This window comes from Cydia amplana, chromosome 5 (genome assembly GCF_948474715.1).
Source record: "Cydia amplana chromosome 5, ilCydAmpl1.1, whole genome shotgun sequence".
NCBI classification, from domain to species: Eukaryota; Metazoa; Arthropoda; class Insecta; order Lepidoptera; family Tortricidae; genus Cydia; species Cydia amplana.
In genome coordinates, this window is record NC_086073.1 from 20,025,839 (window position 1) to 20,040,979 (window position 15,141).

A 15,141-nucleotide genomic window follows, 5' to 3' on the forward strand; every position below is an offset into this window, starting at 1 on the left:
ATGCACACTTATTGTTCTCTTCTGTTCTTGCTGTTGTTGTCTGTACATGTTCGTACATGTTTTGTGAACGTCACGAATAAAAATCTTTTATCTTATCTTATAATTAAAACTTTTAAGTGTAGAGCAGGGATGTTGCGAATATCCGCATCCGCATCCGCAACCGCGGAACTTCCGCATTATTTTCAACATCCGCATCCGCATCCGCATCCGCATAAAATCGATGCGGATGTAATGCGGATGAGGATGTGGAACAGGTCGGTACAGGAACGTCTTAGCATCGGCGTAAGTGCTAGACTGCTAGGTAATTTAGTCATTAACCAGAAAACCTATTAGAAATGAGCAGTCAAGCGTGAGTGGGACTTATTGTACGGAGCCCTTGGAATGCGAGTCCGACTCGCACTTGGCCGGTTTTTTGAAATAAAAATTACTAAAATGTAATATGTGACGTTTATTATGGTACTATCTTGACATCCGCATCCGCATCCGCATCCGCGGATGTGAGCCTTTAAAAATCCGCATCCGCATCCGCATCCGCGGATGTCAAAAAATCGGCATCCGCAACATCCCTGGTGTAGAGTTCTCGGAAATCTCGGAATAACAGTGAAATGATACTTCCGTGAATACCATCATACTTAAAACAAAAACGTATCTCGCTCGACACGGTTCGAAATCGAATGACTAGAAAGAAATGTCGAATGGTTAAAAGGTTAACTAAACATAATTAATAAATTTATTTACCTACCATAGATATTGAAAATGTTATAAAACATTCAACTAATTGAGTTACATTGCCGGGAGTCGAAGAAAATTTTAAGAAATCTAGCGCCTTTGGTTTATAACGAGCAATTCCTATGAAACAGTTGGTAAACGTACTGTGTGCTAACTCGGGGCACATTTTAGGAATTTTATCAATATCAAATGACGACATTTTATTTATATTAATTACACAAACGGGTCTACCGCGATAGTTTCATTGTTTTTACCTTAAATTCCAACGTTTCAGCTGAGTTGCACCAGCTGTGGTCACGGAAAGACTGACGTCCCCAGCAAATGTCAACGGAGACATAAATAAAACAACACTGAACTACCCGAAATTCGTTTATAAAAATGTTCGGGGTAGACAAAGAAATTGCAGCTACCCGTTAAGTTTAATGTAAAACAACGAAACTATATCGCGGTAGACCCGTTTGTGTCCTTAATAATATGCGTACAAAACGCGAGACTTTAAAGTGTGACATTATTTTATACCTACGTGCTAATGGTGTGCTTCCACATTGATTGTTATAAAATGTTATATAACATCGTGTGACAGGGATAACATAATAAAACACTATCAATCCTATCATTCTATCCCTGTCACACGATGTTACAAACCATTTTATAACAGCCTATGTGGTAGCACCATCAATGTTCCTTTGTTCCTCAAATATTTTGCCACATCACATTAATATTCTTGGCTCCAGTTAACAACTTAACACACGCCAACCACATGCATTTTTTAAATTAACTGATTCCTAAACCATATTTGAGCCATTTTATTGAAAGTTGTCCCCTATACTTACACTTTTTTTTTTTAATTTGTGAATTTCTATGTTATTTCTTCTGAGAATCACAAGCTCTTTCTATCCTAAGTATCCCAAGGTTTTTTCCCATTCCGTTACCATTTTTCATAGACTTTGTATGGCGGTCACTGAATGGAAAAATCGAAAAATGTATGGAAATTTTGGGACACTTTCTTTCTCCTATTAGGATGATTCTGAATAGAAATACTTAACATAAAATAATCCCAATTTTGAAATAAAAGGTCAACTTTAAATAAAATAGCTCCTTTTCATCTTTCAGTTTTATCAATACTTTTGAGGGTATAACAACAGGTAAAAAGGGCTAGAATAATAACTCAATAATACGAACAATAAGCCAAAAATGTTTAATGTCATATCGATAATTTACACTGCGCTCGCAACACCAAAATTGGACATCACACGAGTCCCCTAAACGAGTAAAAATTCACCTAAAAAAATCTTCGCTAACTTATATTAGATACATTCGGATAGATTTGTGTCCTGACCCATCGGGTCGGTACGTACCCGGGCGGTACACTTGTACATGTACTAGTACACGTGTACCGTTGAAGTACTGTACTCGTTAGGTATTAATGGGGTATTGTTGTACTTGTGTGTAAGCTACATGTATATTCGGCAAGTTTCAGAGTGTTTGCTGCAAAGTTTATCAACATTAGAAATCGTCCTTTAAGAGACAATATAATAAGACAGACAAAATCAATATTATTACAGTTTTACTTTTCGGAATAAAATTACACTTGTCGAAGCATATATATTGCTCAAATCCTCTACATTTAGTACATTTGACACTCGTACGCTTTTAATAGATCTTAAAATTCCGTTGATATTTCACGCGAACGTCGGCAAATTTGGTATGAGTAGCAAATTTTGTTCTTAACAAATTTTTTATCTGTTAACACCGAATATATTCAGACAAAGTTAGTTATAACAAAGATGTACCCGCTTGGTACAGCAATACCCGTAGTGTACAATACCGCGGAGACAGTACATCGGGCCGCGCCCCCCGCTTCCTCAGGCCTCTTTAACATACACGAATACAAGTTATACATTCAGATTTAATTATTAAATACGTACGCCGATCTTTACCTAGACCGAAATACGTTCATTGGTAAATGGTAAGTACATCATTTGTGCTAATATCAAACTTATCTTTTTAACAAGGAGGTTTATTTTTCCGATAAGTTTCTTAATAAGCGCTGTATGTTAGTTAATTCATTTCTCAATGCCTGTATTTCAGTTTAACTCTATAAAATTAAACGTATTTTTATAAAATATTTTGCTATATTTATAAAATGCCTATATTATCTTTAAATTATATTACGATTACATTAGGTAGACATTCGGCTCAAGATATGTACGTGTATAAAGATATGTTATATAATACTTCCGTATATAATATACATTTTATTGCTTTATTGCTGGAGGTAAATAAGAATGTATTTATCGTCTTCATGTAAGAATAGTACAGTCTGCAAAATGTCGACCCTGAACAAAAGAGTTACTTTCCAAATTACTCCTTACAAATTACTACTATATGTTTAACTGTTTTGTATCAAAAGGTACAGTCAAATCCCTTAAAAAATGCACGATTTTTTTTCGCAGAGATAGTAGTATGAAAAATATAATAGGGTAACACTTGATTAAAGATGAGGCAGTGTTTATATTTAGAATATGACTGTCCCATGAAATGTTTATTTACAACATGATATTAATGTCACACCGCCACAAGAATAATAAAGAACTTTGTATAGAAGCGAAACTAGAATTTCAAATTTGACTTCACGATTTTAGGTCCGTTTTAAGATCGCTTCTATACAGTTCAAGTATCGCTTAATTAATAGCGATAACCACTTTAATATATAATAATATGATAAATGATGATATGATAGTATTGTCTGTGATTTATATTTATTATTCTTGCGGTAAATTTAATACAACTGCGTATTCTAGTCTAGAACGGCTATGTATTGTAACATTAGAATGTTAGCACTTTGCGGGTCGGTACTGGGGTATATAGAAAGGAGGGGGTAGGAAGCGGGGATAGCGCCAATGAAATCAGCTGGGAATAGAACCGACATCTATTTGAGGTACTTACTATAGGCTTATTTGAGTTGAAAAGTATCTACTTACTCATATATAAAATGGGGCGTGAAGTATCATCATCATTACTTAAATAATTTATAATTGTATTAATGTTTGCGTAAAACATGGCAGTTTAGCGGTTAGCTGACAGATTTAAATCGATTATTTCTTAATAAATGCTAAGTTTATTTTTATTTATATGTATACATCAAGTTTTAGATGTGTGTACCCGTTAAGTACAAGAGTACCAGTCAGGTACATGATCAACATGAGTACAAAATACATTTAAGGTACATGAATACCCTCAAAGTACATTTATTTCAAAAAGGTTGCCTGAAAAATGGAAGATGACAAATGAGGTTTCAAATAAAGGATCTTTAGTTGCAATTTTAAGATTCGGTTTATAGAATGTTGGGAATCATTTCCATGAGATTATATTTTTTAAAACGTTAAGGAACTTAAAAACAAAAATGGCAGATATTATTATAATAGGTAGGTACAGTCTGCATTATGGAAGAAGTAGGAAGAGGTTTATTTTCATGTCCGTTCCGTTCCCAACTGTTCTCAACATAGGTAGCATTAGAAATAACTAGTTTATTACAATTATCATGTTCTTGAATAACTTAACACTCACATTATCTGATATCAAAAAGGTGTACAATCTCAATCAAGGTTGATATTCGAAACCCTTTTTAATTTCAAGTGATGTGTGAATGAAGTTAGATTACACTAGGACATTTTTTAAGGATATCGCCGAGGACAATCAATCAAAGTCATTTTATAATGCTCCTTGAGAAGATCTTGTTGGTAAATTTTGCGAATTGCTGATTTTATTGCTTGGAAGTATGTAGCTATACAGTGGACCAAGAATAGGTACCAAGAAAGAGAAATGAAGTCCCGCCTGCTAGTCTCTTGCTACGCCTTCACGCTGCTGCGCACAGTCGCACACCTTCCCACTTCCTCACTCCCCAAATCCACGGTTTTCGTGTGGGAATCGTAATAACTAATAGAAAGAACAAATTAAAAGTGGAAAAAGTCTAGGGTCGTGGGTTTGAACCCACGACCACCGGATCACACACGCAGCTGCAGTCGTTCTGGTCTGGGTTGGTCGTTCGCAAACGTTTCTGCTTGATACAAAATTAATTTATTAGAAACAAACATCAGATCAGAGAAAAAACTTTTCTCGTTATTAAGATAAAAGACATTATCATTTCAAAGACAATATTATAAAGAAGACCTATTGTGTGCCCTCAACGTTCCTCATAGCAGTCTTCCATCATACAACTACATTGCAGGTGGTTGCGTGCAAATTAGTTGCACTCACGGCTCTGCTTGTATATTAATTACACTCTATCATTGGAAACTTCAAACAGAATTTTATCCCCTTCATACGCGATTCATAATTATTTATTTTAAAATACTTTTATACATTGAGAAATTATCGAGTTTACAACATATAAACGTAAAGATGAATCAAAATTGTGTATTTTTGGCAATAAAATAATGTTTAAAGATTTTACAGTTCGTATATATCCCATCACATCACATCATCACATCAATTCGTAAAACTTTTGCATGCGGAATTTAATGTAAAATGATTATAATGAAATCAGACTTTTCAGTATCCATCCATAACAAATAGTGAAAAAAGGCATAAAAATTCTCAAAATTGTATGCACTTTTTCAATCGTATTATACATACTGAAAAGAGGGTAGTTGTTAGAGAATCCAACAGTTCATAGAAAAAACTCATACGTTACATAGTCATCAGATATATTGAAGCAGCCAAGTGTTCACAAATATCTGAACAAAGCATTAATTGTAAAGATGTTAAAGTGCACGTTCAGATATTTTTGAGCACCTAGGCTGCTCCTGCACATGATTGGACGTACAATACGTATGTCACAGAAAATATTCGATCGCACTGTTGAAGATGCCATACTTGTCTTGTGGTTGGACATGAGAATTTTCTGTTTTTCGATGATATTTTTTTATGGTATTGACAAAGAATCGTAAAATTTGAGTGGGATAGTCCTGAACAAAATCCCTAGATCCGCACTAAATGTCATAGATTTTTCTTAGGACAATAAAAAGCTGTCGTCGAAAAACAAAATAGGTTCCACTGTGGATCGCTCAGATCAGAGGCCCATTTTTCAAAAGCTTGTAACTTGTAATACAAGTAGAAGTCCCTTTCTAACAAAAACTCAAAAAGTGACATCCGCTTGTAATACAAGTTACAAGATTTTGAGAAACGGGCCCCAGGTGTATGCCAACAGAGTAATTTTTCCACGAACTGCAAAGTTCCACGTCCAGTCAGAGTGTACTAAGTTAAGGGGGCCGGTACGGCGCCCCCGCCCTGCGGGCCCGACCGGGCCGCCTCAGACGAACCACTCGTCCTTGTGCGGGGCGCTCAGCGCAGCGCCCGCGCCCGGAGGCGGCCCGGGCGCGCCAGGTACCCGCGCGGGCCCGCAGGGAGCGCCCAGTTTCCCGGCAGCACGGTGGCCGGTGAGCCGGGCTTGGCGCCGTTAGACGCCAGTTGTTGTACTGGAAATAAGACAGGACGTTGTTAATATATAGGTACATTTAATGTGAGTACAGCAGAGTCTCCAAGCTACGCGGATTCAGCCCGCAAGTCCTTACTTTCAGCTCGCGCAAAGTAACGGAAAAGCTAATTTAAGATCATGTAATCCAGTCCTCGCTTCCGGGGCCTTACCATGATGTCCTTTTTGAGATTCTGTTTAGGACCTAAACTGAATTGCTATAGGATGGAGCTACATATGTATCATAACTCCGTCCCTTAGCAATAACTACCCTGGTAATAACTACCTAAAAGGAATATAAACACATAGGTACGGGTAGAAATCGCTGGTAGAGGCCCTTGAAATTTAACTTAACAAAATAAGTGTACTCAGAAGGTACACAATGTACGGGTGTACCCGCAAAGTGCATGTTGGTACCAAACCTGTTAGTTTTAATTAAAAAGAAGTATTTTATACTAGCGACCCGTCCCCGCTTCGCACGGGTTAACAAATTCAAATTATACATAAACCTTCCTCTTGAATCACTCTATCAATAAAAAACCTCATGAAAATCCGTTGCGTAGTTTTAAAGATTTATTTATGTAGCGACTTTGGTTTATACTATGTCGTGACAATCGTGACATAAGTGTCCTTGGACGCATGGCCTAAGTAAGAAAGGCATTAGGTAATGATGTACTTACACTGTAGATGCGTGCGCCGGTCTGCACGCCTTCTGCACGCGCAGCACGCGCCGGCAGCGCCTGCCAGCAGCAGCATAGCGCCGCTCGCAGCCGCCACCACCACCCACGCGCCGCGTCCGCCGCTGCCGCCAATCTCTGTAAAATGTATGCAATAGTCCTGGGTTCGAATCCCGATAAGGACATGTGATGAACACACATATTTGTTTCTGAGTCATGGGTGTTTTCTATGTATATAAGTATGTATTTATCTATATAAGTATGTATATCGTCGCCTAGCACCCATAGTACAAGCTTTGCTTAGTTTGGGGCTAGGTTGATATCAGTGTAACGGGTCCCCTGATATTTATTATTAAAATTCTGAAACAACTTCAAGAAAAAAGTAGGCTGCTAGCCTTTTGGGCACCCTACCGAGCAACTACGACTTAGGCCAAATTTTTTATTTGTAAGTTTTTCATTTACTTAAGTGTTATTATGTTTTCTAAATAAAAGCAATCGTAAAGTAAAAAAAAGTAGGTTCTCAATTTGCGAAACCTTTATTATAATACGTCGGTGGTAAGCTGATATTGGAGCTTATGAACGCCTTAAACTCCAGATGTGTAATTTTTCATCAGAACCACATGATCAATGATCCATATCATTACGTTAAGTCTGCGCTCGCGAAGAACATGCTTTTTTCACGTCTGAACTCTTTACAAAAGTGTTTAAACCATTTCCTTTTTTCCCGAGTGAACAAGAAAAAAAGTTGTTCACATGTGAACAACAATGTTCATGTAACAAACCCCGTTATTTATTCAATTATCTGGGCATTGTGCAGCGGTGTTTACATCTGAACCCCTTGCACCCGTGTTCACACCGTTCTTTTCGTTCACGAGCGAACAAATGCTGTTCTCACGTGAACAAAACCTTTTCACTTTGTAACAAACCCTGAGCCTCTACCATCAGTTGCCTGAGTATTTCTCACTTACTTTATGTGAATAAACGTGCCTTATGTCACGTTTTACGTTTCTTTTCGGTCTAATGTGCCTAACTTCACTCCACTAGAAACGATGCTGTCCCTTTCTAAGTATACTAAAAAACAGTGCAAGAATTATATCGGAGGATTGTACAGCGCCCCTAGGAGTCACCTAAAGAACTAAATATCAAAGTAACCTACCGAAAACATCGAAGTTTGCAAATTGCGGGCATCTTTCTCTGTCAGTCTAATTACTCCTTAATTAGAGTAAAAGAGAAGCATGCCCGCATATTGCGAACTGTGAAATGTTTTAGCTGTTTCTATGGTTTCTAATAGGGTGATCAAAAACATAAATGTGAAATGAGAGCCAAGTCCAATATTTAGAATATGCCTCGGTGTTGATTTTGCGGAAAAAAGAATTGATATCTATATGGGTGCCAAGTTCTAGTTCGCTTGTGATGTAATTAAAGTTCAGGATTTTACTCGACTAGTTTTTACGTACACGCTATATTATATTTGTCTATGTTACTTTTTTAAGAATTTAGTTTGTTGGTATAAAAACTAGACAAGACAAATCCTGAACTTTAATTTCATCCCAAGCGAACTAGAACTTGCACCGAGGGTAATTCGCCAGTGACTGGCCAGCTGGCCACCTTAAACTAATGATGAATTCTATTCATCTATAAACAGAATTCAATGTAGTATAGGTTCAATAACTGGTCATCTTTCAATAACTGGCCAGTTGGCCACCTAATACTAAAATGAATTCTGTTTATACGTGAATATAATTCATTTTTAGTTTAGGGCCAGTAACTGGCAAAATACCCCGTATAGGTAAAGATTTCAATTCGTTTTCCGGCGAAGTCAACAACGACGCATATTTTTTATAAGTACCTAGTATTGAACTTGACTTTCATTTCAAATTATTTTATGTTATTGATGCATTATCATTACTTTTTGTACAGAAATTATTAGTATTCATCATAATTGATTTCGAAACTAACATTTATTTCTATTTAACAATTATTTCTAGTTAATATAACACATAGCCGCTGAGTCGCCAGTTCTCTTTTAAACTTGGCTTGACACGCTACCCGCCATTCTTGAATTTGTGCGAGCTATTTTGTCACTTTTTACAGATTCAACATTCATTCTACAATTTTTAAAGATTTGACGTTGCCATAGTTACGAAAATATTAAACATATCAATGTTAGTAAACAATGTATAAACAGTGCTGTGTTCAAGAAAAAAATGCAAAATAATATATGATAAATACGTAAACACCATTAATAATCGTGTTAGAATTATACCTTTGTGTGTTAAAAAATATGAAGCAAATTATACGGGCTACTTTTGGCTACATAAATAAGATTATTATGTACTTATGTTGAAAATAGTACACACGTGAGAAGAAATCTGTATTAAAATAGGTATGTATATATGTTAGGTCTTGCCCTGGCCTCGCTTTGTGTAGGTTGATGTACGTGCCGGCGTACTAAGTAAGTAACATTATACGGCCTTAACAGCGATCTAAATTTTATGGTACCTAAATGATCTCGATCTTAGCACTTTCAGTGCCAAGCGCCCCTTCCCAATACAAAATGAACCCACTCAGCGGGTTTTTGGGCAGTGAATGTGTTAAACCTTATTTTAATTTTCAGATTGTGAACTACCAGCAAAAAATGTTAAGTTTTATATTTCCTGTTGCCAAACTGACGAGACATGAAACATCATCACCACACACATGAAACATCGAACTGAACTTGAACATCGGGAAATAATATATAGGTAGTAAAGAAAAATAAATAAACTCACAGAACATTTGTATGTTTCATTTTATTTAAGATATAAAATAATAGGTAATAATATAAAAAATACGTAGGAACTCTCTCTGTGTACATATAAACAACAGGTCTTGCAGTATGTATATTGTGTTACTATGTGGTATGTGCACCCGGCAACAACAACACAACATGTCTATGTACCGCTCCTTGACATCATCATCTTCCTCAAGTTGTTGTCCCGGCATTTAGCCACTTGCCAACTAATCACTTCTACAATGCATACAACAATGAACGATTTGCTTGCACGCATGTACCGCTGGATGCCATCCGGGTTTGTATGGAAATGTGGTTTTCAATCATAGGTTCATGCCTAAAAGCAAAAACTGCTCGTAAGTAATGTGATCTTTGCAAATGTACTTAACTAAACAGTAGAAATAGGAGTAAATATAACTCATTACCTTTGTATCAAATCAGCCTTTTTTCGAGCTACTAATTGATTTATTCCGTATTAGTTTTGCCTGGAGTTCACGTAACTCTTATAAATAAATACATACTACGTTGAAAATTGCAAAGATAATCGTGAAAAATATGTTTATTTGTTGTGTTTACAAGTCGACAGAAATGTAACGTCGAAAACTCACGTATTTTTCGATGACATCTGTCACGTTTATTCGCGTAAACGGCGTAAAGTAATTAACTTGTATAATTCTGGCTCAGTTTTCTTTATATAGTTAGAAAGAGAGCGTTTTAGGTGTGAAGTTAGGCATGGATAGAAAACTTACGTAAAAACGTTAGGAACTCATGGTACCAGTTGAAATTTTTAGTTCTTTAAGTAACCGGTAGAGGCACTGTACAAATACTCCATACATTTTCCTTAACGTTCTCACTATCGACTGTCATTTACGGAACTCATGGTAGTGCTTCTGTTCTTAACTGATCTGGGCATAGTACAACGGTGTTTTCATCAGACCCATCGGCACAATGGTCCAAACCGTCGCATTTCAAGTCAGCAGTCATGCAAAACTTGCTCTGTTCACATATGAATTCTTTACATCCGTGTTCATTCGTGAGCAAATGTCGTTCACACGTGAACTAAACCTGTTCACATCGTAACAAACCCTGTTATTAACTGACCTGGGCATAGTGCCGCGGTGTTTTCATCAGATCCATCAGCACAATGGTCCACACCGTCGCATGTCAAGTCTGCGCTCACGCAGAACTTGCTCTGTTCACACCTGAACTCCTTGCACCCGTGTTCTGGAACAATATATTTAATAATAGCTATAAGATCTTCTGACAGTTAATGGAGTTTGATGTGGGTGATTGTGCTGTGATCAATGTAATATGATGGGGATAGTTAGCACGTTTTTAGGATTAGGATAAACTAACATAGATAAGTAGGTCTTATTGTAAGTAACAACTATGGACGTATTTCATCTGAAATAAATATACATATATTTATTGATTAATTGATTAAATTAGATACCCACTGTGTGTAAAAAACAACAGTAACATTCTGTAAGGAAAATCATTACGTTTTTTGTTGTGGGTAATGGTCTATCCTATGCTTTCTCTGTGACGGCCTAATAGGACACTTACTTTTCAAGTTTTCACTTATTCAATATAGGTAAGGTGTATTCAGGTAATTCCAAAAATGGACGATTATCGAAATGGAGTTCCGGAATTAGCCGAAATTTTGAAGTACTGGAGTTACCCGAATACACCTTACCTAATATATACTTGCCTCACTCCATCTTATTCTACTTTTTTTTATAATGCCGTCATAGAGAAGGTAAAATTATATTTGACCGTTTTCTTCACCCACCGATCAATCAACTGAGCTATCGAAGCTTCCTCAGTAGCAGCGAATAATTCCATCATATTCTTTATTGTTCGGACGCTCAGTACATAATATGTATAGTTGTGGCACAGAATAAATAATAGTACTAGGTACAGAAGGTTCACTCTCTAACAAAATGCGTCTATTACGACAGTTATGACCGCTAGGTGGCGCAAGTGCAAGCAGGCGTCCGTTCCATCGCGGTGCGCGGCAACTGCTATGGCTAGACACCAAAATTGGTGTGGGCCGCATGTACGCGAGAAAATCGCGGAGTGAGCCACGCCTGGTCGTGGTCCAGTTATCAGTATCTCAAAAAGACGAGTTCGAATCTAGCCCTAAGCGGTGATTATTTTCATTCTTACTTTATCGTAAAAAATGTAATTTCATTATCATACGGCTTTTCCATGTCGGTACTTAAAACAATGTTCTAGTTTAACATTAATTTGTAATATCTAAAGACGATTACAAAGCCTATTCCACCACTTAAGCCTCATTGCTATTCAAAACATTACCTTAACCTAAAACCAGCCCTCAAAACTCAAGTGCTCATAATTTCTAAGCACCAGACATCTTTTGATCTACACAACACAATTGTTCTTCGTACATTGCGGCGTGCGTATGGAACGTCTGAGCGCCTACACGGCAAAGGCGGCCATGTATACATTGTTTACTATTATATCCGTCGCTTTTATAAGCTCGGAAGTATAGTAATAAAAGGAATTTCAACTTTGTTCATATTGTAATAAAATTCAAATTTGTGTGAAGGTTTTTTTAGATGGTTATCGTGATATTCGTAATACAATGGTGTGTTATATGTATAGCTTAAGCTTTGCTTGGAACAAATTGGCCGTACGTTAGACAATAAGCTTTGTTCGGGAGATTTATTAATAAATTGTTAATATGAACTATGAAAATCGTGGTAATGTTGCCGTGAATACACGGTACAGGTTTAATTTAAAGGATGTTTTGCTTCTTAACACGAAACATTACTTCTACGTTATAGGTTAGTATGTAAATTGCGTAGGTATAAATATATCTGCCACTCTTCATAATACATACCTACATTGGTTGTCTGAAAGAGATCGCATTTTAGATTTTAGTGATAAGGCCGCCTGTTGTTTACCTCTGCTTGTGTTTCTGTTTTATTTATGTATATTGTTTTCTTTTATTGATGTGTGCAATAACGAGTATTTGTATTGTATTGTATTGTATTGTATATTCTCTCCCACAGGACAAGCATTGCATAATGTGGCCAGTTATATTTGTACCTACGTAAATAATTCTCACTATAGGTACCTTATTATTATTATGATTATAGATCGTCGCTAGTTCGCCTTTGTACCTTTATTTCTGTAAACATTATGTAAACCTGTGTTGTGTACAATAAAGTGATTACTACTACTACTACTACTACATACACAACACAGAACCTACACACATCACATGTATACAAAAATAAACTTGATTGATACATTATACTCAAAGGTTGACTGGAAGAGATCCCTTATAGGGATATGTTCGTCTTTGTACATTGTATACTTTCTTTTAATTATTGTATAATATTTTTATAATATTTGTATAATATTTCTTTTAAGTGTAACCTGTCAGTGTTTACATACATAAGTACATACATATACTCATACCTACTTACTTCTTAAAGTAAAACGCGCGTGAAATTCAATACTCCTCAGACCATGAACCCTTATAAACTAGCTGATAATGAACCATCCATTCAAAAGTTTCAAAACATCCTAACTTATTCACAAACACCAGTGCTTACGACTTTTTCTCACAACCCCAAGTTTGCTACAAGTTACCCCATTAAGGTAAGAACTGCTATCATATACCAAGTATTACTACAAGAAACCAGTTTAAGTGAGATCCCTGTTTTCGCATAGTTGGTACTCATACTAAGGTCATAATATTTTTGGTTAATACAGGAATAGCAAAAATGGATGCTGTGCTTTGTGCATACTTGGGTAGCCTTAGAATTGTCTCCATATTTTATTAAAAAGTCTTAAGCGCCTTGAAAATTGTGCCAACATACGTCTTTTTGTATGAAGTAAGTAAGTTCACGGGGCTGAAAGTTCATAATAAGTTCGGGGTGAGTAACTCTTTAGTTTTGGGTGCTTGTATTAAAGTGTAGTGAAAGAGCCATTTTGCTTTGTGGATATTTTTGATGGACTTGGTGACTACGTGACTTTAAATAATAGTAGATTGTTAACCAAGGGATGGCAGGCACTCATTTCTGCCAATAGTCCGAGGCTAAAATGATGCCTTTCACCCGAGTTAAACACTCTACTTTTCATTTCGAATACGAGGAAAAACATGACTACTTAAGTATAATTTTTTTATAGTATTTCTTGAGGGTACTTTCAAATAACAATTTAGGCAAAAGTATCTTTATTTATGGAATGTGGAGTTAAATATCAGAATGGAAATTGTATAACCCATCTATTTAAACCCAGATTTCAATAACTTATCGTAAAAAAAATCGTACTTGGGACGTAAAATGCTCTAGTGCATAAACGTATCATTTTCTGCAGACAATGAGAGCATGAGAAATGAAAATATTGTTAACGTAAGGGTTTCACTATAAGTTCATGGCCTTGTTAAATCCAATACAAATCTCTTTCCAAATATCCGATCATTACCCTTTTCTACAATTAACGCAAACAAAAAGTATTCCAATTCGTCCCAAAAGTTTCAAACCAACACACCTTGTAAGTTATAACAATAAGTACCCGGTGGCCAATTCTGTTGAAAAAAAATGTTAATCTTATTTTGAGACGAAGATCTTATTTGGATGGGTGAAGATCGGGCAGCCAAAAGGGCCTACATGGGTCGACCAACGGGACGCCGACCTGTTGGTCATCCTAAATATCGTTGCTAGCTGGCGTGATACCGCTCTGGACTGAGCAAAGTGGCGTGCTCTTGTGTTGGAGGCCAAGACTTATTTTGGGTCATCGCGCCAGCCAAGTAAGTAGTAAGTATTTTGAGACGTCTGGTCTGGCCTAGTGGGTAGTGACTAGTGACCCTGCCTGTGAAGCCGATGGTCCCGGGTTCGAATCCGATTAGCGAATTTGTAAATACTTCATAATGCGGCGTCTGTCTAATAGTCTGTGAGCGGCGCATGCTAATTCAAGGTCGTATCAAAACAAGATGAAATTCATATCAGAATATTAAATCAGAATCGGCCCCTGGATTTTTTCCGCACGGTCGAGCGTATAATCCAATTTTGTCTCAATAGATGTTTGCGTCCGGAAATCCGTCATTACCGTGCCGGGAGAAAATGCATATTGTAAAACCTCCATTTGTAAAGCTTATGAGATAGCGAGTTTTATTTTATAAATTTTTATCAAATCAGTGGTTTAAAAAAGTGTGTTCCTTCCTATTACGTATAATGCGTTCCGTTCATATGCTTGACAAGTTATGTTTGTTCGTCTTTCTGTCCATCTGTCTGTCACCAGGCTGTGACTCATGAACCGTGATAGCTAGACAGTTGAAATGTTCACAGCAGATGATGTATTTCTGTTGCCGCTATAATAACAAATACTAAAAACAAAATAAAATAAATATGTGGGGCCCATCCCATACAACAAACGTGTTTTTTTTTTGCCGTTTTTTTTGTTATGGTACGGAACCCTTCGTGCGCGGGTCCGACTCGCACTTCGCCGGT

At 36.7% G+C, this 15,141-nt stretch overlaps 1 protein-coding gene across 1 annotated transcript in view; it reads right to left on the minus strand.

Annotated features, from left to right (window-relative positions):
• Positions 1 to 6,002: 6,002 nt before the first annotated feature.
• LOC134648363 (uncharacterized) overlaps positions 6,003 to 15,141 on the minus strand; it is a 96,345-nt gene continuing 87,206 nt past the window's right edge. The window contains exons 4-6 of the mRNA XM_063502884.1: positions 10,757 to 10,879; positions 6,886 to 7,020; positions 6,003 to 6,209 (exon numbers count right to left, since the gene is read on the minus strand). Of these exons, the coding sequence (XP_063358954.1) occupies positions 6,076 to 6,209; positions 6,886 to 7,020; positions 10,757 to 10,879 (392 nt within the window). The 3' untranslated portion in view covers positions 6,003 to 6,075. The remainder of the gene's footprint in view (positions 6,210 to 6,885; positions 7,021 to 10,756; positions 10,880 to 15,141) is intronic.